The sequence below is a fragment of the Aptenodytes patagonicus genome, chromosome 7, assembly GCF_965638725.1.
Source record: "Aptenodytes patagonicus chromosome 7, bAptPat1.pri.cur, whole genome shotgun sequence".
Taxonomy (NCBI): Eukaryota; Metazoa; Chordata; class Aves; order Sphenisciformes; family Spheniscidae; genus Aptenodytes; species Aptenodytes patagonicus.
Window position 1 is genome coordinate 10590016 of NC_134955.1, and position 26596 is coordinate 10616611.

A 26596-nucleotide genomic window follows, 5' to 3' on the forward strand; every position below is an offset into this window, starting at 1 on the left:
TTCTCTGTCAAAGACGAGCATGGACTAAAACCTTGGTGCTTAAAAGAAAGCAAGACATGGATGTGTGTCCTGATGATTCCAATCTCCAGTCAGTACTGCTCAGTGAGGCATCTGACGGTGGAAATGATGGTAAAAAAGAAAAAAAATCGAAGCATGGAAGATAGAGGGATTGTGGATAGTATCTAAATTGTACATACAGCTAGTCCTACGGATGTTCTGCTTTGCAGCGTTCTGATAAGAGAATGAGTTAGCTAGGGGGACGTTCTCCTCACCATTGTCCTACTGTGTTGCTGCAAAGTGGCTAATGTAGCCACTGAATATACAAAGGATATGATTTCACCTAGGGGAGCTGATACTGAAGGAGGCTATCTTTTCTTACCCGTGGAGCCATGGCAAAACATGTCAGCCTATAAAAGACTGGATAGTGCAGAGTTGGTGTGATGGGGCCCAATACTCTTTCTGAATTTTTTGATTGTTTATGGAACTAATCCTCATTTGCATGCATAAAACGTTTGTTGGATGAAAGAGGATGAGCGTCAGACGTTGTGATCCTGGTTGAGAATAATATGTATAAAGTGAAATATATGCAACTGCTTTTCTGAATTTTGTCTTAAGCACAGCACCCTAGAAAAATACTTAACGGATATGAAACTCTTTTACCTAACTGATACATACACTTTTGAAAGGGAATATTTGTGAATGTTTAAAGTTGTCTGTGGATGCTGATACAATTTGAGATTAGTTGTGTTAGATACTTGCCTGGTCAGAATAGTGTCCTGTCCTTGCAGTAGCTGTTCCCTAGCTTTGAGATTATTGGTTCGCCAGAGAGTTGAGATTACAGGAGGACTGTTGTGCATTGTAATGAAGAAAATAAAAAAAATTATGCCATGTCATCTGTTGTTCTGTCCACTAAAAACTTTTTCACTCCTTTGGGAGATGGATTAATCTCATCAAATTTATTCCACTTGAGAAGATTGAGAAATCACAAAACCTATGTTGTTAATGTACATGAAAATTAAGAGAAAGGCACTCCAAACTTGTAATACTTGAGAAAATACCCAGCACTATTTGCTACTGAGTTACGGAATTTAAGTGAAATGTTACGTAGATTTTGATACTTGTCTTTGGTTTGCTTTCTGTAGCTGGGTTTTTTGTGTGTATCACTGATACACACAACAATTTCAAGAAGCAGGCCAGCAAATCAGTGCACTTTAAAAGTCGTTACTTTTTCTCCTGTGGTAGCCTTTGATTTCTCCTATGTATGTTGCTTAACTCTTTCTCCATGTCAAGATACTGCCTAGCTAGCAAGCTAGGTAATGGAGTTATTTTTCGGACCTAAGCTAGACCTGGAAGCAGAATTACTTTATCAGTAAATTCCGGGTATAAATTGTGAAAGAGTAGGTTATGGCTCCAACTGAGCACTTAGCAATTTCTTCCTAGGGGATGATTTGGCTGTGTAAATGAATGTAATCAAGTCCATTTCAGCAAAATTGTGCCTCTGAGCCAGCATATTAAAATATGTTCCAGTTTTTCCTGATATCTGACTTCATGTGACTGGGTAAGTTTCCAAAAATGAGGGGCCAGATTCTGATCTTCACATTAGGATCAGAATCATGAATTAGTCTGGAATATAGATTCTGTTCTTTTTAAACTGTAGCTTTTGTGCAGTATTCCAGATTTATACCCATTCACATAGACTTTATCAGAAGGGAAACACATCATCTGCCTTTTTTTAGTTTGCTTTTGACATGCTTCATGTATTTATTTGTGCTGCAACTGTAGAAATATCTTCTTTGCATCATTTTCTTTCTCACCTTTTTTTTGTCTTTTTTTTTTCTTTTTTTCCTTTCTTCCCATGTTTTCAGTCAGTAGTGAACCTGATCAGTGAGCTACAGGAGCAGATGTGTAGACTGCAGCTGGAAATTAATAGTAGAATCCAAGAAAGAAAGTCTCAAGATAGGAAACCAGACTTGACACCTAATGGTCCTCAATCTAGTCCAAGATCAGTGGTAGAGACTCTCAGCCAGAAGAATTGCTCTCGGTGTGATGTACGAGAAGTACACCTTAGCAGAAGCCTGTGTATTGCCTCTTCTCTTCTCTTGCAGAAACTAAATTCCGCTAACCAGAGCTATGTTGTGAATTATTGGCATTAATCGTTGTGACTTTCATTAGCAGAGAGTGAAGTGGTCATAAAAATCACCAAAAAAAACCCACCCCAGACACCCCACCCCTGATTATTGGGACAAATTTGGTGACCATTGATATCTGTCTACTAAAGCACAGGTATCTGTAAGACTCAATCACCTCTTTCAGGATTTTCTATGATTTTCATTTTACTTGTAGGTCTGTAGTGCTGGTGTGGTGTGGGGTTTGTTTTTGGTTTGGGTTTTTTTTTCCTAAGTTGAGATTTGTCTGTTTGATACGCAGCATGCTAGCATGGTTTGGTAGCTTGTTAATTTTCCTCATGATAATGTCACCCTAGCCGTGCATGATGGTACACCCTAACCAGTCCTCTGAACACAGATTATTAAATCCTGAATATCTTAAAAGTTTAACACAAGTATAAAATACAGTTTCAGGTAAGACTATTCTTTTTCTAATGGTAATGTTAAAGTGAATGAAAAGAGCCATAATAAAAATAATCTGCTTGTACCTTTAAAATAGCAAATCCAACACGTTTTTGTTTATTCTCTGACATTAGCAGTTACTAGAAAAGCATTTTTGAATTTACATTACAGATCCTAGTTGTATTTGGTCAAAACTATGCCACATGTCAAAAAAAAAAGCTACTTTGCATAAACTGCTTAAATTTACTGAAGGTGGAATGATACTGGTATGCCTGAAAAAAGTCCATTTTAATATTTGCTTTTAAATCAGTTTGATTTAGTTGCCACATCTCTGGTTAAAATTTGGCTCCCCAGACTCATTTTATAAATAATCTGCTTACATTGTGAGAGAGTTTTTCAGTAATTTTTCTCATAGGTTTATTTTACAAAAATAACTCATTTGGGTATGATGCCTATTTTGAAAATAGTGCTATTGTTACTGAGCTTGCCTCTGTTCAGAACTAATTAGTGAACGATTAGGCTACAGTACAAGCTGCATACTGGGGAAATAATCTGAGAGTCAAATCTGGGAGTCATTCAAAATAAACATTAATTTAATCCAAGATATTAGTATGGTTGTTTAATGTATATACTATACAGGATTCCAAAATTGAGTTACACTTCCAAATTCTTCCATTCCTTCATTTTAAGACATTTGGTCTCATCAGAGCTCCATCAGGGATTTAATAATGTTGTCCTTCAGAATGAACAATAAGATACGGTTCTGTCAAGGAACAGGAGAAGGGACATTTAAGAGACAACTTTGTCAGAGGAATAGATGGAGAATGTTAGGAACCCTGGCTGGCTGCAGCTGTAGGCTGCATCAACTCAGTTTGCAAAGTGGCAAACATCAATGCTGAAAGTAGCATATTTGTAGTCATATTTGAGTGTATGTGTATGGTATTAAATGACTGTAACTTCCTAGATACTATTTAGTTTGAGTGTTATTTTTCTTGGTAAGTAGCTTAAACACCTGTTTGGGGGGAGGATTGTTACTTTAATGAAAGTTAGTAATCTTTTAGCACTGCAGGTTTCTGCTTAATTTAAGGTGGCTGAAAAACAAAGCAAAACAAAAAACCCAAAACAAAACAAAAAAAGCCCAATAGTTAATGTTATATGAGACTGCAGTTGTGGATTTTTTGGCTCATTTTCACTGAGACACACATGACTTCACCAGGCCTAGCTGCATTCCTTAATATAACTAAGAAATTTGCTCATAATTTCAGGTGGAGAGTTTGAGAAAGTATTCCGTATCTCTTAATTCAAAATAGTTTTTGTCTTCTTAGACTAGGTCACAGTTTTTAATGTGGTGGTTCAGTGTTCATTACTGTGTGGCTCATGCGTGATCTTTAATTCAGGACTGTGGAAAATTAATATCTACCAGGGTTTTCTTACTTTTAGCTGCTGTTCTTCCTTTGCAGGGTTTGCTACAGGAACTTAGACACCTCAAAATTAAAGTGGAAGAACTGGAAAATGAAAGAAATCAATACGAGTGGAAATTAAAAGCAACTAAAGTAAGCAGAATACTTGGCATTTACTAATGATAGACTTATTTCAGCTGGAAAGGGATATGCTCCACTTCTCATCGATATTTACTTTTCTTACAATTGCCTTGTGTCGGGGCCTACTATAAAGTCAAGTTTTCTTCAACCATCTTTGCAATAAGTATTTTGGTTTAAAGTTTTTATAGCTTCTTTTTGTGCCTTTTGCTCCTTCCCTGCAGTTTCCAGTCTTCTACCTTTTTGTAATTCTTATTTAAAAAAAAATAAAAATGCATTTTGACTTACAAAAGACCTGTTCTGAGGAAAGGCCTCTTTGAAGGTTTTCTGTCTTTTATTTGTGTAATGGTGACAAGCCTCTGTGGAATATGCTTTCCAGACTGAAGAGAAGAGACATGCAAAGTTGGTTGGGTGTTCACTTATATGGAATTTATTTTAATAGACATTAAGCCCAAAATACACCATTAGAACATCTGCTTTGACTTCATGTATATCAAAGTGCATAGCTGCCTTACCCTTCTGTTGACCTTAAATCCTGGAAAGCTGTTGGATCGTAATCTGGAGAAACTTGACATTTGAAACATTTCATCATTTTCCCCAGTAATTAATTTTTCTAGTTGAACAGTCTCATTGTTAAGCAGTTGCACTTTATTTCTAGTTTGAATTTTTAGCCCTTTTCCACTAGATTAAAAAGCAGCTTATTATTTTTCCCTATTGAGGTACACTTTTGTGCTGTAATCACATCTCCTTTCATTTGTGTAGTGCTATAATCGCTGTTCATACGAATGACTGATGTCGTGGTTTGACCCCAGTTGGCAACTAAGCACCACACAGCCACTCGATCACCCTCCTCCCTGCCCCGGTGGGATGGGGGATCGGAAAAAAAAGTAAAACCCGTGGTTGAGATAAAGACAGTTTAATAGGACAGAAAAGGAAGAGGAAATAATAATGGTAAAAGACCATACAAAGCAAGTGATGCACAATGCAGTTGCTCACCACCCGCTGACCGATGCCCAGCCAGTCCTCGAGCAGCGGCCCCCCCTGGCCAGCTTTCCCCCAGTTTCTATACTGAGCATGATGTCACATGGTATGTGACATTCCCGTCAAAGAGAATGTCCCTTTGGCCAGTTTGGGTCAGCTGTCCTGGCTGTGCCCCCTCCCAGCTTCTTGTGCACCTCCAGCCTTCTCAGTCGGTGGAGCATGGGAAGCTGAAAAGTCCTTGACTAGTGCAAGCCCTACCTAGCAACAACTAAAACATCGGTGTGTTATCAACATTGTTCTCATCCTAAATCCAAAACACAGCACTGTACCAGCTACTAGGAAGGAAATTAACTCTACCCCAGCCGAAACCAGGAGAACTGACTTTTTTAAGTTGTGGTTGGATCTTGGAAAAACATTTCAAATTATTAAACTGAGTTTTCTATTTAGTACTTGATGGCTTGATCCAGAAATGACAGATAGCAATTATTTGTATTAGCATTTCTCTCTTTTGAGAATTCTTAGATGAATATTGAAATGTTGCTATTGTGTCTTTTTTCCTTTTAAGATAATAGCTCTTGTATCCATGAAAATGTTTTCTCTGACGTGGTGGAAATGAAGAGTCTTTGGGAAAATATTTTCTCAAGCAGTGTGTGGCCAGCTGCCAAGACAGATAAAGATTATGGAAAGTGTAGGAGCAGAATGAAAATAAGAAAGAAGAATCGTAAAACCCATTGAGTGAGAGAAGATACAGGACTAGAAAGGAAGAAAAGTACAGGGAAAGAGAGAGGAAGAAGAAAAATAATTGTAGAGATGACAGGAACGAGACCTTAAAGGAAAACGGCATTTAAAAGAGCTATGAGATCAAATGGACCAGGGGAGGCAAATCCAAATCTGGTATTAAGAGGTCTGCAGCTTTTGTCTTGCTGTGGCTGCAGCTTCTTAGATGAGAAATTGGAATATTTCCGTGGCTGGATATAAAAAGCATATTAGTCACTGGGAAGTGTAGGAGCCCTTCAGAGATGCAACAAGGCAGATTCTTCTATTCCGTATGGAATTGCAGGCAGAGTGGTGATCTTTTGCTGCCATCCAGCTGCTTGCTTCCTGGTGAAAATAAGTTTGTGTATTAGAGTAAATTAGTCCATGTTTTTCCCTGTTCGGATAATATTGTTTGGTGTTTTGCATTTTTTCCTGCTTTATTTTAGTATTCTGAGAAACTGGTCACATTAGTGATTTTTTTTGTTGTTGTTTCATTTTTTTTCTTTTTTTTCTTTAACTGCAAGGAGGTTTGGTATGCTTTTGCTGGGGGAAATGCAGAATATTGATATATAAAGGCTTTAAGGCTGCTGAAGAAAATCTGAATTAAGCTACTGACTTAGTAAAGTATGCTGTTGACAGTTTTTCTCATAAACAGGAAAAAGAGATGAGCGTCGCTGTATTTCAAGCTGGACAATCACAGAATTCTTTTCCCTCTGTATTGTTGAGGTCTTTAATGTGTGATACTCTATCCCAATCTAGTGGCAGCACAAGTTGCAGTAATTGTAAATGAACCACTGATATTTTGTTGCATGTATGTGGTTGTTTCCCAAGCCGTGCTTTGCTTCTAGCCTATTGCTGTAGTATCTGATGTGAGGAAGAACAGTTTTGTCGTGCGGCTGAGAAAAGGGCTCAGCATTAATAGATTCTCAGTTATATTAATAAGTAGTAACTAGGATAAAAAATGTTTTGTGATCTTTTAGCGGTCTTTATGCAAAACTCAGGAGTTGCCCTGTAATAGTCATTATTATATGACCAGTATCGTAGCACTGAGAACTTTCCAGAGGTTTTTTTACCTACATGAATCCTTGAAAATTTTACCTTTCTGTAAATCTCTCTTCTCTGAGAGCTAATTACATTGGAAAAAGTGAGCTTCTGTAAAAGGAATAGGATAGTAACATCATGAAATATGTAACGTTGTTATAGTGTTTATGAAATGTCCTGAGTTGGGAACAGGACATCAGTCGAAGTAAAGTGTTACGCTTAGAATTCTTCTAGTTCATGGGGAAAGAATCACAGAGAATCGGTGACAATGTTATTCTGAATTTGTTGTACTCTCTTTCAGGCTGAGATAGCCCAGCTTCAAGAGCAATTAGCTCTCAAAGATGCAGAAATAGAACGGTTACAAAGTCAGCTATCTAGGACCTCATCACATAGTGAAGTGGCAGAAAGAGGTAAGAGGAGGGGAATTAAAATTAAAAATCCAAAACCCTACTTTAACTTCAGTTTGGTAGCAGCTTGGCTCAGTATTTCAAAGGAATACAAAGAGATGTAGGAATGGACTTTTAGAATTTATTTTGGGAGGAAAAATGGTGCAAATTTATTTTGTCTTCTGGTAGAGTAGAGGCCTTTAATGCGTGAAATTCTTTCCCAATCTAGAGCCAGCACAAATTGCGATAAGTTTCCTAAGGGTACTGAAACTTTTTCTACTGGAATTTTATTTATAATTTGAAAGAGTCATTGTAGTTCAGTGGGAATATATTTTTTTTATACATACCCCCAAAATTTCTTTGAAAAATCTGCAGTTTCCATTTTTTAAGAAAAAAAAAAATTGTCACAGCTAAGCGTAATGTTTAAATGTCCGAACATTCTAAAACATAGTCATTGATTTGCGTCTTTCCTTTCTTCAGGACTATATCTCATTTAGGCTCCCTCTCCTATGAAAGGTTGGACCAGATGGTCTTTCAAGGTCCCTTCCAGCCTGGGCTGTTCTATGATTCTATGATATTGTAGGTTGCTGTTTTAAATCTGCACTGTTGATACAGGTCAATGGCAAATAAACCAGTTTGTTTAGCCTTTGGTCTCAACCAGTCATGTCACAGTTCTCTGAAATATTGACTCCCTGGAGCTTCTGTCAATTGCTGGGCTGTGAGCAATATGATATTAGTGACCTTTTTCTTCTATAATACTGACACTTATCCATGGAGGAATATTTGTGTGTAGTTGACCACAATGCATCAGCTTAGCTGCACTAACTTCTTTTGTGGGTGTTAACTAACGCTTCTGAAGAGTGCCCTTGTTGAGATGTGACTTTTCAGGTGCGGTACTACCTCTTTCTCAGGGCTTACCAAGAATCTCCTTACAGGAATTAATGCAGATGTGTCTTTTCTAGAAGATTCTGTATTTTGACTGTTGTTTATTCCAAATAAGTGACTTAACATATGCTTGGTGCTGATTTCAGTCAGCTGCAGAGCTTGTGCATGTAGAGAACTGCATGTCTAACTAGAAAATTAGTTTGTCTAACAGCAGTGTTTTGTAGAGGAACTCTTCTACTAATAGAATCTTGTATGTTCTATGAGATTCCCAAATAACTTATGATATTTCAAGGGAAAGAGAGTGGTATGACAATAAATCAAGAGCTCAGCAACTTTCAGCTTCTAGTAGTGTGTCTGTTCCTGTTCATGCTGAAGATGGGTGAAACTGTCCTCGATTCCAGTGGGAGAAGAATCAAACCCTGTACAGATTCTTTAGGCTACATTTAAGGAAACCACTTAGACTATATTTGAATGGAATCAGTATGCGGCAGTAATAATTCTTCTGCAGAAAAATTACTGATTTATCAGATTTTTAGATGGTCTTCTCAAATAAAGTTGGAAAATAATGTAGTATGCTAGAATGCATATTCTAATTAAACTGCAAAATTTATCTAATATGTGCTTTTTCTACATACTTTACTTGACTCTCACCATTTACCATCGTAGAGGAAGTTTATAGGAGAAGGCTAAAAGAAAAACGTAAGCCTTGCAATTCACTTTTGGCTTTATCTCACTGTTACTTTCACACAAATTATAACTCAAATGCATTCTGCAGGAATAATTCAATGTTTGTTTAGATTTGGCTGTCTAATTGTAATATACATGAGACATTGCTTTCACTGCTTACAGCAAGCAGACAGCTACTTGCCCTGTTTCGTAAGATTTCACTTCAGAAAAAAAATCAGAGGTTTACAAATCAGATAGATGGACTTCAAAGGGACATTGTCAAGGTTAACAGAGCCAAAACTTAACCTTTACCTCTTTTTATTTGTACATATGTAAAACCCATATAATACCTGGAAAGATGGCTTTAATTGAAAGCCTCCTTCCTTGGAGGGGAAGGATTTGGGCTTTTTTTTAATCAGTGCACTAAATTAAAAAAACCAGTCTGAATAAAAATGTTTCCATACTTGATGTTGTTATAAATATTGTAAGTAAAGTTTGCTTTAATGTGCTTAAAAATACCTTGACACCAGTTCTTTTTGAAGTCTAATATTTATAAAGAGAAATTAGTAGGACTGTGATTTTTAATGGCTTTTTAAAAATCTTCCAATTGCTTGCCCACTGCCTGCTGGCTTGTTTTTGATTTGGCTGTGTCTGTGCATGGCTTGTGTTACTAAGTGTTCTCTTTTGCAAGAGAAATGTTTGCAAAGTTCATTTACGTGTTTGAAAACTTTATCATTACAGGGTGTGTATTTTTCAGAATCACTACAAGAAAAACTAATTACAGTTTTTGCCAATAGTCAAATGGCATTGTATGTTCAACATTTAGTTGTAAAACATTTTTTTAAATGTTCTTTAACAGTATTGATTTTCTTTCTTCTCTCTCACTTCATGCCTGCCACATCTGGTTTTCATAGTCTGTGAAACAAGGGGGTCTGTTTTAATGTCAAAGCATGAATTCCTTGAGTGGCAGTTACAGCAGAAAAACTATTTCAGGTTCTGTCTCCATCATGTAGACTTTATTTAGTATAGGTTGGTACTTGAGGACTTGCTAGGAATAGTGTGTAGAGAAGAAATGAAAGATTTGGTTCAGCAAAGTTAGGATGACGTGATTAACAACCTCATAAATTTTCAGAGAGTGTGTTTTAATTGGTTTTGACTATAACATTCCTGAATAACCTCTATCTTGTAACACTAAATTGTGTGTGAGGCAATTCTGTATTAGCTCTTGATGTAGATTTTAACTCAGTTATTAATACTGAAATGTTTTAAGGAAAAAAAAAATTTACAAATTTTCCTCGTATCAAAGTAGTCTTTGTTATTTTTCATTTCCAAGTTTCATGAATGTCCTTGAGCTACTTGTCATAAGCTGCCGAATATTTTTCCCAGATGGAATATAATTAATTTTCAATCATACTTAAAATTATTTCTTTAAATGTATAACTGAAAACACACTCTCATCTTTTGCAAAATAAGCTTCAATGTTTCTTTTTTTTATTACTTGACTTTTAGAGTATAAAATAATATTATGTAGCTTTCTATAAGCAAAACCAGCATGTCTGTGTTGCGCGATGCTTTTAATAGTTCAGCTTTTGAAAAGCTCTAAGTTAAATGTAGTTTAACAGTGCATTTGCCATGCCACTGACATGGTTTTGGTTACTCGTAAGAACATAGGGAGACTATCACAAAACATATATTGTTTACACTAAATATAGCAAGTGTAATTTCCTTATAACATTTTAAAAACATTTCTAGATCAAGAAGTTCAACGGTTGAAGATAGGAATGGAATCGTTATTGGCTGCAAATGAAGAAAAGGTGAGAAAATAATCCTTGTTCTACATAAGAATGAAATGATGGTTTTGAATATCTATAATGATCTGAATAACCTGCTTGCTGTAAGCGTGGTATTGCCCTGATTTTTGGATTATCCCATGAGACTGTGACAGAAGGTTGATTTTTTTAAATAGAAATTGTGGCTGACCTTGCTAACCTGGCTGCAGAACTTGGGAGGCCCATTAGATTCCACAGGGGAGTAGAAAGCCAAGGCTGTAATGAACAGAATCTCCTGGTTTCTGCTATTGAAAAGATCACTAAGGTTTGGTCATCTCTGGCAGCTCTTCATCTTCCAACCTAATCTGAAGTGCATCGATATCCCCAGTTTAGATTGTGATATTAAAAGAAAGTCAAAGTGGCCTTTGAATCAGACTCAAATTTTGGGAGAAAGGGACCAGGATTTAAAAAGACAAGGGTAAAAAAAAAAAAAAAAAAAAAAGTACTAAAGTAGAAGAGGAGTGAAATTAAACTCATTTAAATGGTAAATATGGTTTTTGTCTCTTACCATCTGTATGATATTTGCCTGTCAATCGGACAATTCAAGTGCAGGGTTTAGGGCTCAGTCTTGGAGGATGTTGAATCTCCACCTTCAGATGCCATTGACTTACTACCTAAATTGTTCCTTATTTTTGGAGGGGGTGGGGTTGAGGGGGATTAATTCTTGAGAAAATTGTAATTCTTGTTTTATGGTAATAAACCAGGCCATGGGATTTTCCTTCATGGTGACACACTCGTATACGATCAAATAGACAATAATATACATCCCTAAAAACTTCCTTTAGTAAGTGAGGAATCTGGACAGGGCAATGATAATTCTGGAGAACATTAATGTGACTCATAACATTTAATTCTTAAAAAATCAAAAAGCCAAAATTTACATCTGGAAAATAAAAGACGTGGCATTATCTCTTGCCAAAATTATTCCAAGTCTGCATAAGATTTTTACATTTGAAGGGAACACAAAATATTGTTGCTTATGTCCTAATATCTGGATATACTCATAGGGAAAGGAGGGTTATTTCCTTGGAAACTGTAGTGTTTAAACTAGTGGACTGATGGTTGACCCACAGCTTCTTAAATGTTTAATGTAGAACTGTTACCTTCAATAATATTGCAAAATAAAATATTCTTCCTGAGAGAAAATAGCTCTAAATAGCTTTTGGGATAACTCTAAATATTCCTTGTGTCATTTAGGACAGAAAGTGCTCAACTAAGTTGCTAGTAAGTGGTGCACATATTTCTTTTTTAAAAAACTAGGTATGTTAGTTCTTTGCTATGAAGAAGAACCTATTGCTTCTATCTATAGCTGGGATAACTGGGTATCTGGTTTAGGCCTCTTTTGTCTTGTGTATACTTGCTGAGGTGTGAAGGGAGGATCAGCATCATCTACCATTCTGTAATGTGGTTAAGGTCTGGTTTCTGTGCAGTTACTCCGACAACTCAGTTGATATCTGGTGTAGCTGTAATGTAGCACATGAGTACTGGAGCAGATTTTAATTGAAATATCTCTGACACTGACCTAGCTATGGCAGTGCAGCAGCTCAGTATCAGCTAATCATTTAAATACGTTCCAACTTCCCTGGAAGGTTTTGGGTTTTTTTTTTCCCAATGCCCACTTCTCTGCTTCTGTGGTTTTCCTGACACCTGCTTGTGAAAACTAGTTATTTATTACTTGCTTGGGTTTGTATTCAGTGCTCTGTAGTCACAGCACTGGGCAAGATTATTGCACAGGAATGGTTTAGAACAGCAGTCAAAGAAACAGGACAAACTGTAAAAGTGCAAACTGCAAGATCACACAGTGACAGATAGCAAGAATTTATTATCATCGGGGACACAAAATCATATATAGAAATGAGAGAAATGACAGATCTAATCAATTAAATAATGGTTACTACCCATCGCTATGTTGCATCTGTGCAAAAGGCAAGTGCACTCCCTGAATACATGAATCAAGATGCTTTCCGTACATAATAGGAAAGCGTTAGGTATTGGAGAAAGAGTGGAGTCGGATAATGCATCAGACATTCCTGAGACCTCATTTCTTTGGTTCTGTACAGGTTTGACTGCCTAAGTTCAAAAAGATGTGTTCAAAACTGGAGTAAGGGTAGATGTGGGAATGCAGAACATCCTACAAGAGAGGATTAAAGAACATGACTAGATTGTTAAACTATACAAAACATAAACGTGATTTACTTTATGAATATAGGTATGATGCTAACAAAAAACAAACACTGCCCACTTCAGGCGGTTGAGGTTCAACTCCAGAATATTCCTTTGACTCTTAGAAGTGAAAGCAGAGTTCTAAATTATGCTTCTGTAAATAACTAATTTACTAGTAATGTAAAACTCCTCTGGTTTCCTTATATCCATAATTTCACACTGTCTAGCAAATGTTATGTACGACGGCAAATAAAAGCCAAGAAACGTTCTTTACAAAGCATGTGAGAGACCTGATCCTGCTTTCTGGAAACGCAGGCCAAAGTCACAGAAATGAATGTGTAATACAGTGTTTCTGCAGGTTAAAAATGTAGGACTTTAAATATGATTTTATTTAATGCTTTTCACAGGACCGTCGAATAGAGGAGTTAACACTATTGCTAAGCCAGTACAGGAGGGTCAAAGAGATAATGATTGCAGCTCACGGTAAAATGTCTTGTGAATAATTTCCTGATATCAGGTCTTTTAAAAACTACATGCACTACAACTGCTATTTGTTGTCCTTTTAAATATATGTGTATAGTAATATATATTTCATTATGCGTATATTTGTATCATCTTGGAGTGCTATGAGAGCAAGTATACACTCTTTCAGATACAGAGAGAACCACAGTATGTCTTGGCCAGACTTGTGTGTTATTGCCTGTAGTTTGTGGAGATTTCCTTTTTGTTTCCTATGCTGTAGTCAGTACAAAAAAATAGGGTCAAATCTGTCCGGAGATTTAGTTACAACATTACTATTCAGCAAGACTTCTGTGACTGAATCTTATGCTCAACCCCGTCAGTCATAAGCTAAAATTTGTTCTACATCAGTTAATAGTAAATCCCTCCTTGGAGCCTAATTTTGGTGCTATATGTTGTTTTAGATGGTGTCATTAAGGATTCTGATTGATAAGGAAGGATGACTGGTGAGATTACTGCTCTGGTTGTACAGCTGTGTGAACTGCTCATCAGTTGGGTCTGAAGCACTGCAGTTTACCTCCTTATGTGCCAAGGCAATCTGAAGTCAGCAACTGCTCTCCTTAAAACACTTTGCTATATGTACTGCAATGGGGCAGGAGCTTTGGTTGCAGAACTCCTACATCCATGTAGCGATGGCTGGGTGGACAGCTGAGGCCATGGTTTTATTAGTTACTTCATGCAGTCCTGTCCGTCTTCGCTGATGGGACTCCTGCCAGTCTCTTCCACAGTGCAGGCCTATGACATATGTCCTTCATGGCCAAAGCTTCGTACTTCCTGTTTCACTGCTGCTGGTTGCCATCCACTCAAGTTGTATAGGGGTTGTAGAGGCCAGACCAAAAGGAATTACAGCAAAAAGGGTGAAAAGGAGGAACCAAACAGCAGGACGCTCATGCAGACAGAATTTGTCGGCACAGGGGCAATTAGGAAAGTTCATTCAAATTAGCTAAAGGCATTAGTTTACAGTATTCTTACTAAATTGCATTATATCCCTCTCAAGAATCTATTATTCAAAATTAAAATGACATTCAGTTTGATTTAAATTAATTCATCCATAGGAGATGAATAAAGTATACAGATAGGTATTAAGTTTGTATGGTGTTTCCTGTGACCATTATGTTATGAGGAACTGGTTTCTACAGTGCAAAATAACAGGAGACCTTAGTGGATGATGAACATTAACTAATTAAATACATTCTATATTCAGATTTCCTACACCACAGTTCAATTCAGGAATGGCAGTAATGATCAGCTGCTAGCCAGCTAGCTAGCGTTAATGACACAATGTTTTCCTTTTATGTTATGTTTTTTAAACGGCATTCATAACAGGGACACTGATCTCAGGTGCAATCTGATACTGTTAGGAGGACTTTTTTCTTTTTTGCTAAAAAGAGTCGCAATGAGTATAAGAAGTTCTGTTGCCCTTCCCTTCCACTAAGAAAAATCCTGACAGCCGACTAGGCGAGTTCTGGTTTGGAGGGAACAACTGAAGACCCATGGTTGCTTTGGTGCACACAGTATTACGTATTTAACTTCAAAATCTGGGGAAAAATCTTTGTCTTGTTTATCAATTACACTGCAGGAAGTGGAGTGAGTTTTAGGACAATCTCATTTTAAATTGCCACCTTAGTTTTCAGTACTAAATTTAGTCTGGGAAACTTGACCTTCTGAAAGGACAGTTTTGTTCAATGTACATCATCATATTAACACACAATATTTTCAGGTCCTGTACGACAGAGTGGAAACTTGTATTTAACACACAAGAATAGGGAACAAGAGTCAGGTAAATCTCTCTCTGAATGTTCATTTACCAAAAAAAAAAAAAAAAAAAAAGTTCCTCACTTGAAAGTGTTCTGAAAGGAAATCCAAAGGTGTGATGGTAGCTTTTGGAGGCATATTGACATTAACTCCCAAAATAGCTACACCACTGTTACCCTGAGAGTAGGTGCTCTCAACAGTAACCCCCGCAGTTCCACTCTCCTTGGCCACATCCTGGTTGTACATACTTGAGTGCACCATCCCCCTGTGGGACATGGCTTTTGGAGGACACTTGTGTGCACGAACAAGGAGCAAGCCATGATGCTCTGGATTACCGAGTTGGTGCTGCAGGGACTATGATGGTGTTAATGTATGCTAATATAGGCATTCAGTACTGTGTAAATAAAAAAAACCAGTCATGCTCAGCATAATAAAACAAAAACAAAACCCAAAACCTGTGTGGGAACTAGAGCGTATACTGAGATTGTCCACACTGAGGTGCATGTTGTGATGGCTACAATATTATCACAGTCGAATGAGCTTGTTACCTTAGGTGTGTTTGTGGGAGTCTTGTGTTTAGGTTGCCACGAATATCTAGCTGATTATCTATGTTTCTATTTCTAGAGGTGGGTCTTAAAGGTTCCCTCTGAAGTGTAATCTCTGCTTAAAAACTTTTGGTAGAATCAATGGGTTGAAATCTTCTGTCTCTGATAACTGTTTCAAATAATTACTTGACAGAAACACAATATACTGTAAGCATTTCTTATTTCTGCTTTAGGCAAGCTATAAATCATGTTGACAAAAGATGACCAACTCTTCACCGTAGGTAACACGTACATTTAAAAAAAACCAACCAAATCTGTTTTGGATTAAAGTAGGGCAGCTGCTTGAAACAACCACTGACAGCTGAGTAAAATATAAAGGCGCTATCCTGAACTCTACTATAGGTAGTTCTTTTGGTTTTAGTAATTTGTGCTAACTGAGGGGCTGTGTATGAGGAACCATAGCATAAGTTTCACTTCATATCCTGAAGAGCCAATGGTCAGTATCAGGTTTGTTGGCAGTCTTTGTAGCTGAACAGCATGATAACCAAGCTCACATCTAATGAGTTTTCAAGTGATCTCTCTTCTAATAGTGCCAAGGCTTAAGCATAAGATTTGGTGTTTTTTCATAACTGCCTAGAGCTGCTGCATGTCTATCACGTAAATTAGGAATTATTAATATGCTTAAAGGTCGGCCTAAATTTCTCCATCATGGCATAGCAACCCTTCCACATCCTGTATGCAACCCTATACATAGGAGAACTCCAGAAAAAATTTCTTATCCAAAATACTCTGGACGTTTGCTGAGCACTAAATATTCAGACCCTGATTTAGTATTGCAGCTTTGACAATTTAGGAATAAAAATTGTACTAAATAATGAATTTGGAATATTTCAGTATTTGGTTAGCTCTGGGTTATCCAGAAAAACCTGGAGCGTGTTTACCATGTTCGTCCTTGAACCCAGCATGGGGCACTGCATTATGATACAGATGATGTCAAACATGCATGTTACCTATAAGGTGATACACAGGGAGTAAGAAAATGGTACCAACTTGAACTTGCCTCAGCACATCAAACTATGAATTAGAGTGGTTCAGAAGCTGTCTCATAAGCAGCTCAGCTACTCACAGCAGAGCACAGCATATAACTAGAAGGGGTAAATTTGTTGCTCTAATATAAATCAGTAAGTCAGTGCCCAAAGGAGGGGTGGGGAGTGGAGGGGCTGGTAAACTACATGCATCAGATGAAGACTGAAGGGGAATTTAAAGATTGAAGTATTAGACTGTCTGATACAGTCCTAAATGGTTTGGGGTTTTTTTGGCCTGTTTCTCTCCCTTTCTACTTCTAATCTTTAATGCTCGCAGGCTCTTCCGTCTCTGGTGGCAGTGAAGAGGAACTTGAGACAACTTTAAGAAAGTGGAATCTTTTGAATAATCCTCAAGGAGAATTATTTAAAACACAGGTACTTAGTAAAGATGTTTTAGAAGCAAGTTCTGCTGTATATATGATTTGTTTGTATTGGTTTCTCTGTAGTAGCTAAGGTAATGTAGATGGGTTTGGCCCTGCCTGAATTTTTGTGCCTCTTGGTATGGGCACTGTAGATTCAGAATCAGGTACTGGAGTTACAGGCTTGAAACTCTTGTATTTCACATAGGTCTCTTCAGGAGAATTGTCACCAGCTATGCTCTCTCCAGTGCCACACAAAGCTATGGAAATCAGGCAAGACCTTTGTTTCTTGTTTTCCGTGTGGCTTGTCCTAAGTTTGTATTAATCTGTTTAACTGTTGGCGTGTTGTCTTGCCTGTTCTTGGCTTTGCAAGAACTTTTGGGTAGTTGTGAAAGCAGTGTTTGCCAGGGAAACTTGCAATATGTAGTTGTATAAGGTTTGAATTACAGGAATAAATTAGCAGTTTTATGTATCAGAAGGTATATGTATTGTAGTACTTAAAACAGTATATTTTATTCTGATTTAAAGTGGAAGCATTCCAGTATCTTCAACTAATTTAACCTCTCCACAAGAAGAATCTTTGGAAATCGTAAACAGGTAAGAATGAGTAACTTTAATTGAAATGTAAAACACAGCCAGAAATTTTTTTACAATTCTGCCTTTTTCCATTTTTAAAATCTTTTTTAAAGCCCTTAATGTTGCACACTGTTCACAGAGAGTTAGTACTGTCTACTTTTTCTTGTTAAGAGCTTCTAAAAAGTCATCTATAGATAAAAGGTTTAAAACTGCACATTGTGCCTTATTGCCTTTCATTGTTGATCAAAGGAGATACTTTGTTGCTGTTTCTGACTTCATCTATTGCAGTTCCCAATACTATGAGGTTTAGGCTAAAAATACACAAAAGAAATGAATCTCCTTATTCTGAATTATCTGTTATATGCAGACATTATGTGATATATATACAGCTGTCATATGATACAGTTGTGGCATATGCAAATATACTGTGTTGCATTAACTGTTGCTTTTTTGCCTGTCACTGTTTTAAGGGTTCCACAGAAGAAAAAGTCAAGTAGTTTAGAAGACTTGCAGAGTGAATCCCTAGAAAAGGTGGGTTTATTTGTAATGACAATTTCTGGTGTTTAATATCACGACTAAAAGATAAAGGTCAAGTATAAATATTCTTTTTGTTTCACATATAGTAATCCTAACCACCACTAACATTGTATGTGGGGAAAAAAGCCCTAAGGATAAAACAGTTCAGGTTCTTTTTTTACACCGTTGCCAAGCTTACAATAAATAAACTAGTTGACACACCCATATGTACGCATCCTCAAATTCAGCTTTTCAGCTGAAAGAGAAGAAAAATATTTAGGAGGAATACAATAAATAATGTTAATGGGGAGTCATTTTGTTGAGCTGCTGTATTATTTTGTTTATGGGTAAGTGTTTTTAAAATAATTTTGACTTCCAAATTGCTAAAAATGTTAAGGCAGCAAATCCTGAAAGTAATTAAATATTGGGACTGGGTATTTCCACATAGGATTCCTTTTTGAGTGTTTGCATGTAAATATGAGTGTCGCTTCCTAACTTAGACTTCTGATATAAATGGCATTCCTGAAGATGGTAGTGATGCTGCCTTAGTTAAAACAGCAGGAGCACCGTTATTAATTCAAAGGCTTAATTCCATTCCAGAATAAAGACTTTCCAATTTACAAAGTCTCATTACATTATGATCCAGAGGCTTGTTTTATCATTATGTATGCTGAAATTTTCCTGCACTTGTAGTTACGCTTTGTGAGACTGTTATTGACACTTTCTGTACTCAAATTAGGCTTAATACTAGATTACCCACACCCAGTAATGCTATTTAAAACAGATACTAGTAATATAATTGTTCCAGTTCTTCAAATTTTCTTAAATTTTTCTTAAATCTCTGAAGATGACAGTGACCAAATAGAATGTTTGAAATTTGTGTTGCACTCATTTGATTGTGGTCATACATGTGACAAATCAGTTCAGAACTAACGTTTCATTCCATGTGGAATTTATGAAGGTCTGTTTTCTTTTCATAACTTTTAAATTATTTTCCTGTCTTAAATTCAAAAACTTAATTTGTCTCTGTGATATGATGTGGTAAGGCTGTACCTACACATTTAGGCTGTAAATCTGCTCTATTAAATCGTCCTGTAGAGGAACAAGAAACTACCAAGGATATGAGAGAAATGTAGCAAGCCAGGCCCGTGTTCAGCAAGGCATTTAAATTGTTTGCCCTAATTTAGGCATGAGGCTTCTTAGTGAAAGAAATGAGACCTCCCTATGCGTATGAGCTAGTGGCTAAATGTGAATTAGTTACAATCAAAACTAAGGCCAAGAAAACTTGTTTTGCTGACTCAGCATGACAAGACTTTGCTTCTTGCATTAAGTCCAAGAGAACCTGTGCTAGCAGCACTGTTTACTGGAGCTATTCTACTTTGCACAAAACTCAAATTCCAATTACGTCCGGCAATAATAATAATAAAACAAACCAAAACACATTGGTGTCTCTGACCTAGCTGTGCTGGTAGTTTTATCACTTCATTTCTATCACAGCTCTTTATGGTTTCAGCTGGATACATACAGTATTGTGTATGTTCTTTTTTTATGTCAGTAATTTTCATGTTCCTTTAACTGTTAAACAACTGTTATGTTCCCAGCTTAAAGTAAGTCTAAAGGGACCACCCAGAAGCCTGAAAATAGAAAAATTCCTTTAATCACAACAGAAACTAAACAGGGCCCAAATTTTGTAGAGTGGTTTGAACAAACACATTTAGTATTAAATATTTTATTGAAATGAAATGAAGAGATAAAAGACCTTGTAATATATTGTCAATGCATTAAGTAGCATCACTATAGTAATAAGACTACAATTGATGTTCTGTGTTATGTATGTTAATACTAACATTTGTCTGTTGCTTTTTTCCATAAAACTTTGAAATTACCCTCCCTGCAACTCCATAGTATGTAGACGGAAAACCAGTACAGCCTGTTGTAGAACAAGAGGTATATTAACTGTAAACTCTCTTAACATTTATCTGTTGTGATGTGCTGTGACGGTATGGCTGTGTTTTCATTTTATATTCATTTTCTTTTTAAAATGTTTGCATAGTTCAAGTACTGACAAACTCTGAGAACAGGGGTAAGGATTTGAGAGGGAAATCTTTTTTTATCTAAAAGCTTTTATGGGAGGTTAGAAGCTGAAGTCAGTCGATTTCAAAATACAGTGCTAATTTAATAAGCAATTTCTCTACTTATAACATTTTTGGTACAAGTCAGGATGTACTCCTGCAGTTGCCAAAACAGGAGCAGGGGGTGAGAAATTGAGGAATCCGGACTGCAGTTATAGTATCACAAAGATCCCTCTAGGCCTTGAAATAAGAACAGATAAACCAGTGGTTATCTCATTAAATGTTTCATGTATCATCCTGTCACAATGTTTTAGATGTTTTAAAACAATTTTGTTAGAATGGGATTACTAAATAGGAGCATACTATATGTTTCTGTATACTAAATATGTTTTGCATATTTTCAGTACAAAATTTTCCTACGTAACCACCTTTCTGATACTGAAACATTTACCAATATGAGCTTATTCCAAAACACACGTTGAATGTACACCACTCCCACTAATGTCAGTCGGAGTTGCAGGTTCATTGCTTCTCTGGAAAAGCCTCTATATTCCTATAGTTTTGACAGTTGTGGGATATACATTTTTGTTCAGAGTGATGGCTCCTTCAACTTTTCATTTGGATTCAGTATCAAAGAAGTCTCAACATGCCGTTTCCAAAACCGTAGACAAGTACCTCTGTGAAACGCATACTTTGACTGGAATAGTATCTTGTTAGGCTCAAAACTATCAGATGGATATGCAAGTTCTAATCTACCCTTGTACAAGGAGCAAGATTCCCAAGTAGTTGATCACTGACAAACTGAATGCAAGGAAAATTAAGAAATACTCTATTTTTAGCAAACCCTACATACCGGTTCCCTTTCAATACAATATACTGAGACTTTGAGGACCACCTCTTGTGAGCTCTGTTGCTGGAGGAAGGTCCTCCCAGCATAAGTCATCTCACTGATGCTAGTCACACTGTGTACGTGTACCATAGCTGCAGGCAAGCATACATTAGACTCTACTTTAGCCTGACTGGACAGAAATTGTAGAGTCAGCAGCCATTCAGACTAGCTCTAAAATACAGCTCAGTCTGTGCTTTTTTTCCCCCAGCATATATCAAAAGCATACCTTGTGCTTAGGTTCTATCATAAAATTGGCAATTATATATTTGGCAACTATATATTTAGCTATAATTATTTTTTTTAAAAACCTCACGTTTGTAATGTTATCTATACAAAAAGATCTTAATTCTTACAAAAGTGAAATTTCTGTAGCCTAACTTCATTGTTGATTCTTTTACTGTTATTAGTGGTGATGGGCAAATATGTTTGACCAAATTTGAGTTGAATACTGTTGGCTTGAATTCCAGCGAGATACAATTGTGAGGTGGAAACATAGACAGTCTGGTGAAATATAGGGGGAAAAATTGACAGAGCAAAGAATGGGCCGAGAACTAAATGCATTTCTGGCACTATCGAAGTTGACCTTGGAAGGACCAAATTATTATATAGTGCCAGGGTCCTAGAGGAAAGCGACACAGCTAGAAAAATTCTTATGATAAAACCAGGTAATACTCAACATATATTATATTTTAATGTAATACACAGTCTGGCTGAAGTGGAAGGGGCAGATGAGGGAAGAGAAGGCTGAGTCGTAGCTAGAAAACTTTGTCAGCTGACTATTGGATTTAAATTGAATTATCTGTAAGAAGGAACATGGAGGGGGTGGTGTCATTTTGAACCGTGAACTTCAAATACTTTTTTTCAACTTTTAAAATATTGTGTACTGGATTGCAAATGCTCTGAGTGATTTGATTTATTTATTTATTTATTTTTGTTTTCCCTCTTTAAAAAAAAAAACAGAGTAAGCCACTTGTGAAAGGCAGCAAGTATCAAACCTTGCCAGGAAAGCTGCCTCGACCCTTACAGAACGGAGAGCAGGGAACATATAATTTGCCGGATGGGTGTGGCACGAACGACAATGAGGACAACAGCATCCTGGGCCTAAGTATGTATCCACGCCTCTCTGAGAGGGTTATGTAGAAGGGAAGAAAGCAAACTGTTTGAGGATTGGGACAAAACATGGTATATAATCTGCTGTGCCAGAACAATGGACTATGATGTTCACATGATTCAGTTAGGGAAAGTTCTACTTCCTTTTTTTAACAATGCACCAAAAATATTCCACATTAGCTCACTGGAGAGTGAAGGATGGTTTTAAGTTAGAGCGTTCTTTTCTGTCGCGCTTGATGATGTCATTTGCTGACATCATTGATAGCATAAGTAATGAAGAGACACTGTTTTGAAGATTGTGGGGAGACCATTCTGAAAGTCAACAAATCTGTAACTAAAAATTGGAACTTTTAGAGATGCAAACTTATTGACAATATGAATAAGCAGTATTTTTTCCGGACACGCTTCCAATGCTCCCCTGAGCTTCCTGATCTGTTTTCTTAAAAAACAAGCAAGTAAACAAAAATGCACAGCCAAGTACATCATCAATACTTTTAAAAAATATACACTGGATGGGTGTATTAAACCAAACAAATCTGTCCCTTGCCATCCCACGGCATTTTAGTGTGTGAAACTTTACAATATAACTAGCCCTAACGTGCACATTTCAGGTAAAAATCCGAGTATCAGCACTGTTGGTTGCTGTAGCTTGTGGGGACCCACAAGTGAAAAATTAACTTGCTAGGTGCAGAAAAACATCAGTGGATTTTGAAAGTACAAGTATATTGTTATTCCACAGCCATGTGTGGAAGCCTGTATTAATTTCTTTTCAGTGACATATTAAGCATGGATTTATTGACAAAAAGTATTACAGTGAGGCACAGAACCAGGTATTTGCCAAGGACTGAAGAGCTTGGGAGCTCAGGCAGAAGAGTATGCCTTGCAATTTTGCAGTGTTCCTACACTTTAAAAGATGAGGTGGGGCTTTTTTTTTTGGTTGGGGTTTTTTTGGTTGGTGGTGGTTTTACGTTTTTTTTAGGGCCTCATGGTCCTAAAAGCTGGTTCAATAGGTTATGAGTTGTTCAGGGTTTTTTAAAAGAGTTTTTCAGTGATTGCAACATTGTAGGCAATGCATGAGCCATGCTATTATGTCTTCAACTGCAGGATTATCCAAGGATGGGTGATCTTGTAAAGGAAAATGTTCTTTTTCTAGAAACAAGCAATGACTCCTTAGATACACTGAATTAACAGAATTTTTTTATGCAGTTAGTTTGTTTCTTGCATTACACCTCCAATTCTATATTTCAGAGGAATCTGATGTAATCTTAGACATTGCTTCATTTCAGATATTCTGCAGGCTTTGTGGAGCTCTGTAGTATATGTTTTGTGTTAAAATTGTCTAAGAATAGTTTTTTTAAAAAAAACAAACAGATAAATGATCATCCCTATCTTTTCAAGATGACCTGTACAGAATTCTTGGGGCTTGTACATGTCAATGCATATTTACTTTCATGTCAAGCATAACTGCTTCTTTTCTTTTTGTTTCTGCTTTTAATGCTTAGCTTACTTCTTTGCTCTTCTGTAACTTTATTTTGCTGGTGTTTTATATCTTCTTTGCTTCTTCATCTGGCTTTCTGCTTCTTGGGATGACTGAAGATCGCATCAGGAGTGTCAGTGCGCCAGTGCTAGGTACTGTATCCAAACAAGATGCCACTTTAACATGAATTTTGCTGCTTATTTTTTTTCCTTTCCTTTTTCTCTCCCTTTCTCTTCTCTATGAGATACTAATACCAAGTGGGCCATCCAGGTTGAATTCCTTAAGTGCAGTACTGAAATGAACTAACAGCTTTTGCTGTATGGCATTTGGATGGGATTTTTTTCAGATACTTATTCCTGGTTTTTCACTGAAGTCACAGAAAAATTCCCACTGATCTTGAAGGAAGAGTTTTGGTATTAAGAATAGGCAAGGCAAGAGTCTGAAGAGTCTGCTTCAGTCTGAAGACCTTGTATTAATTTAAATAATGTATTTAAATACAAATGACTGAAATAACAATACTATTTCACCCAATGTTTTATTATTTTCTTTTTTGTATCAAATGTACAGCTACTTTTTTTTTCACCTTCTGAGCATGTTTTTTTAATACAAGAACAATTTTATAGATATCTTCACTTTTTTATTATGTTCTGTATTTAAACATTAGTCTCCCAGATAAAAACTTAGTTAATAATCAGTATAAAATGTGACTATATTACTGTTCTTAACCCAGGAGAAACAGAGAATGTGGATGGTACCGTAGTCTCAGATGACCTTTCACCTCTTTCTTCGGGAACGGATTCAGGTCCACAATCTCCATTGTCTCCAGAAAACAGAAAGAGTCCAAAAGGGATCAAGAAAATCTGGGGAAAGTAAGATTGGTTTTTTGGTTTGTTTTGGTTTTTTTAGTTCCCTGTCAAAGCATTTTGGCTGAGAATGAATCCAGTTCTCAGGAAAAGCTACAATATCTACAGCAAGAATATAGTAAAATTCAGGAAAAGGAGAGAAAGCAGCTCTGTGATTGTATGGGTGTGTCTCTATGTACACATGGGTGTAGAAAAATGGGGTGGTAGTGTTCACAGCTGTCATGCTGTTGGAAGAAGTAATACTCTGCTGTCTTATTATAATGCTAATAATTTAGAATGCCAACAGTTTCATTAGCTATGAAAAATTAAATGATAGCAAGTTGTTCATTACAGAAGCCATCAGGTTAAAAAATGAGAGAAAATAGAAGAAACAAAAAGCAGAGGGGCTGAGTTTTACTGTATTTGCTCTATCTGCTTCAGGACAGCAGACATTTATGAGTCTGGCCTCCAGTGCGGATTATTATTTGGGTTGAAGGGTTATGCCTGCTCTGCAGAGCTTTTTTTCTTCCCTCAGAATTAGGTCTAGACAGTGTTTGCCTGGAACTTCTTCAGCTACCACTTGAATTAGATGTTTGTGGTTTACAGGAAGATTAATACAGCTTCTAGTTGTTATTATAGTTTCCATACAAAACAAATGTTCTCTATTGCAAGCTAATAGTACTTTCTTGGCACTCTTGTCTTGAAAGAATAAGAAGAACTCAGTCAGGTAACTTCCCTGCAGACGACCTGGGTTTGGCGGAGTTTCGAAGAGGTGGTCTCCGTGCAACAGCTGGACCTCGGTTATCCAGAACAAAGGAAACCAAAGGCCAGAAAAGGTAATGGTTCCTTCTTTACTGCATCATGTGCTGTGCAAGGTATTGTTAAATGTGCTGAACAGCCAAACCCTCCTCTCGTGAAATACATTTTTCCCAGCGTACTTCATTATGTGTGGAATTCCACAATAACTGGAAAGAATTTCTCCAGTAGGAAATGTATCCTGAGCAGCTTGCCTATCTGCACCCCTTCAACTGCAGGTTACAGCACTAGCTGTTTGTCGGAGTGTCAAAAATTTCACCTTGTTAAAGAACAAGAAATCTTACCATCACCTTATGTGGGAATATCTGCAAAGTGATGAGGATTCAGCAATTCCCTTTTTCTTCTTTTCAAACAGAAAACGGGAAATTCTTATTCTCTGCCTGCCCCCCCCACCCCAACTGTTCATGAGTTGAGGCTGGGCAGCCAAATTAACAGGACACTAGTACCACGGCACGTACTGCAAAAGTGGCTGTTAGCTTTTATGACTGCACAGAACAAGGCACACTAAAACATAGGCTGTAGTACTGCCTCTGGCACACGATAAGCTTTCTGATAATAACCATAACTCTTTCCTTTAAGAGTTTCAAACATTTCTTGTACTTTTCAGTGACTACAATGCGCCGTTTGCTCAGTGGAGCACTGAAAGAGTTTGTAACTGGCTTGAGGACTTTGGTCTCGGTCAGTATGTCATTTTTGCACGGCAGTGGGTGACTTCAGGCCATACACTGTTAACTGCGACACCTCAGGACATGGAAAAGGTAATAATCTGTAACTGTTTGTTTCAAGCAACCATACATGTTGATTCTGTACAACCAGGCCCCTTCAAACAACTGGCAGTTCTACCTTTCTGAAATACGTAGTATCTATTTTTGTAGATACCTAATGAGATGAAAAGAGCCAGAGGCAAGGCAAACAATTTGGTAATGGTTATTGTTGCAGGAAATGGGAATAAAGCATCCACTGCACAGGAAGAAATTAGTTTTGGCCATTAAATCAATAAATGCAAAACAAGATGAGAAGTCTGCACAACTTGATCATATCTGGGTGACACGTAAGTGTTTGAACTATCATGGAATTGTTTGGAAAGGAATTTCCCCCACCCCTATAGATGGGCTGCCTGATATATGTTTGTTTAAGCAGTTACCAAACATCTTTTTAAGAGCACTAAGTTTCAACATCTTAAAATTTTCCAGAGAATGAGGATTTTTATGTTGTTCTTGACA

General features: G+C 37.0%; 2 protein-coding genes across 22 annotated transcripts in view; one reads left to right on the forward strand and one right to left on the reverse strand.

Moving 5' to 3' along the window:
- The window catches only part of PPFIBP2 (PPFIB scaffold protein 2), a 110041-nt gene that overhangs the window by 76791 nt on the left and 6654 nt on the right, over positions 1-26596 (forward strand). For 9 of the 18 annotated variants that reach the window (XM_076343920.1, XM_076343906.1, XM_076343912.1 and 6 more), the window contains 18 exons: positions 1866-2048; positions 4028-4120; positions 7185-7293; positions 8821-8853; positions 10573-10634; positions 13220-13295; positions 15052-15111; positions 16994-17091; positions 17284-17348; positions 17604-17672; positions 18122-18182; positions 20073-20114; positions 22089-22233; positions 23835-23867; positions 24446-24584; positions 25265-25393; positions 25981-26131; positions 26313-26424. In XM_076343920.1, coding sequence (XP_076200035.1) covers positions 1866-2048; positions 4028-4120; positions 7185-7293; positions 8821-8853; positions 10573-10634; positions 13220-13295; positions 15052-15111; positions 16994-17091; positions 17284-17348; positions 17604-17672; positions 18122-18182; positions 20073-20114; positions 22089-22233; positions 23835-23867; positions 24446-24584; positions 25265-25393; positions 25981-26131; positions 26313-26424 — 1660 coding nt within the window. The remainder of the gene's footprint in view (positions 1-1865; positions 2049-4027; positions 4121-7184; positions 7294-8820; positions 8854-10572; positions 10635-13219; positions 13296-15051; positions 15112-16993; positions 17092-17283; positions 17349-17603; positions 17673-18121; positions 18183-20072; positions 20115-22088; positions 22234-23834; positions 23868-24445; positions 24585-25264; positions 25394-25980; positions 26132-26312; positions 26425-26596) is intronic. The other 9 variants (XM_076343923.1, XM_076343921.1, XM_076343925.1 and 6 more) reach the window with 6 other exon arrangements.
- The window catches only part of CYB5R2 (cytochrome b5 reductase 2), a 117694-nt gene that overhangs the window by 68718 nt on the left and 22380 nt on the right, over positions 1-26596 (reverse strand). For 2 of the 4 annotated variants that reach the window (XM_076343930.1, XM_076343933.1), the window contains one exon: positions 24232-24575. The exons of 1 other annotated variant lie outside the window; for it this stretch is intronic. The gene's annotated coding sequence lies outside the window, so the exon portion shown is untranslated. Of the gene's footprint in view, positions 1-4450; positions 6188-24231; positions 24576-26596 lie in introns of those variants that run through there. One more of the 4 variants, XM_076343931.1, reaches the window with a different exon arrangement.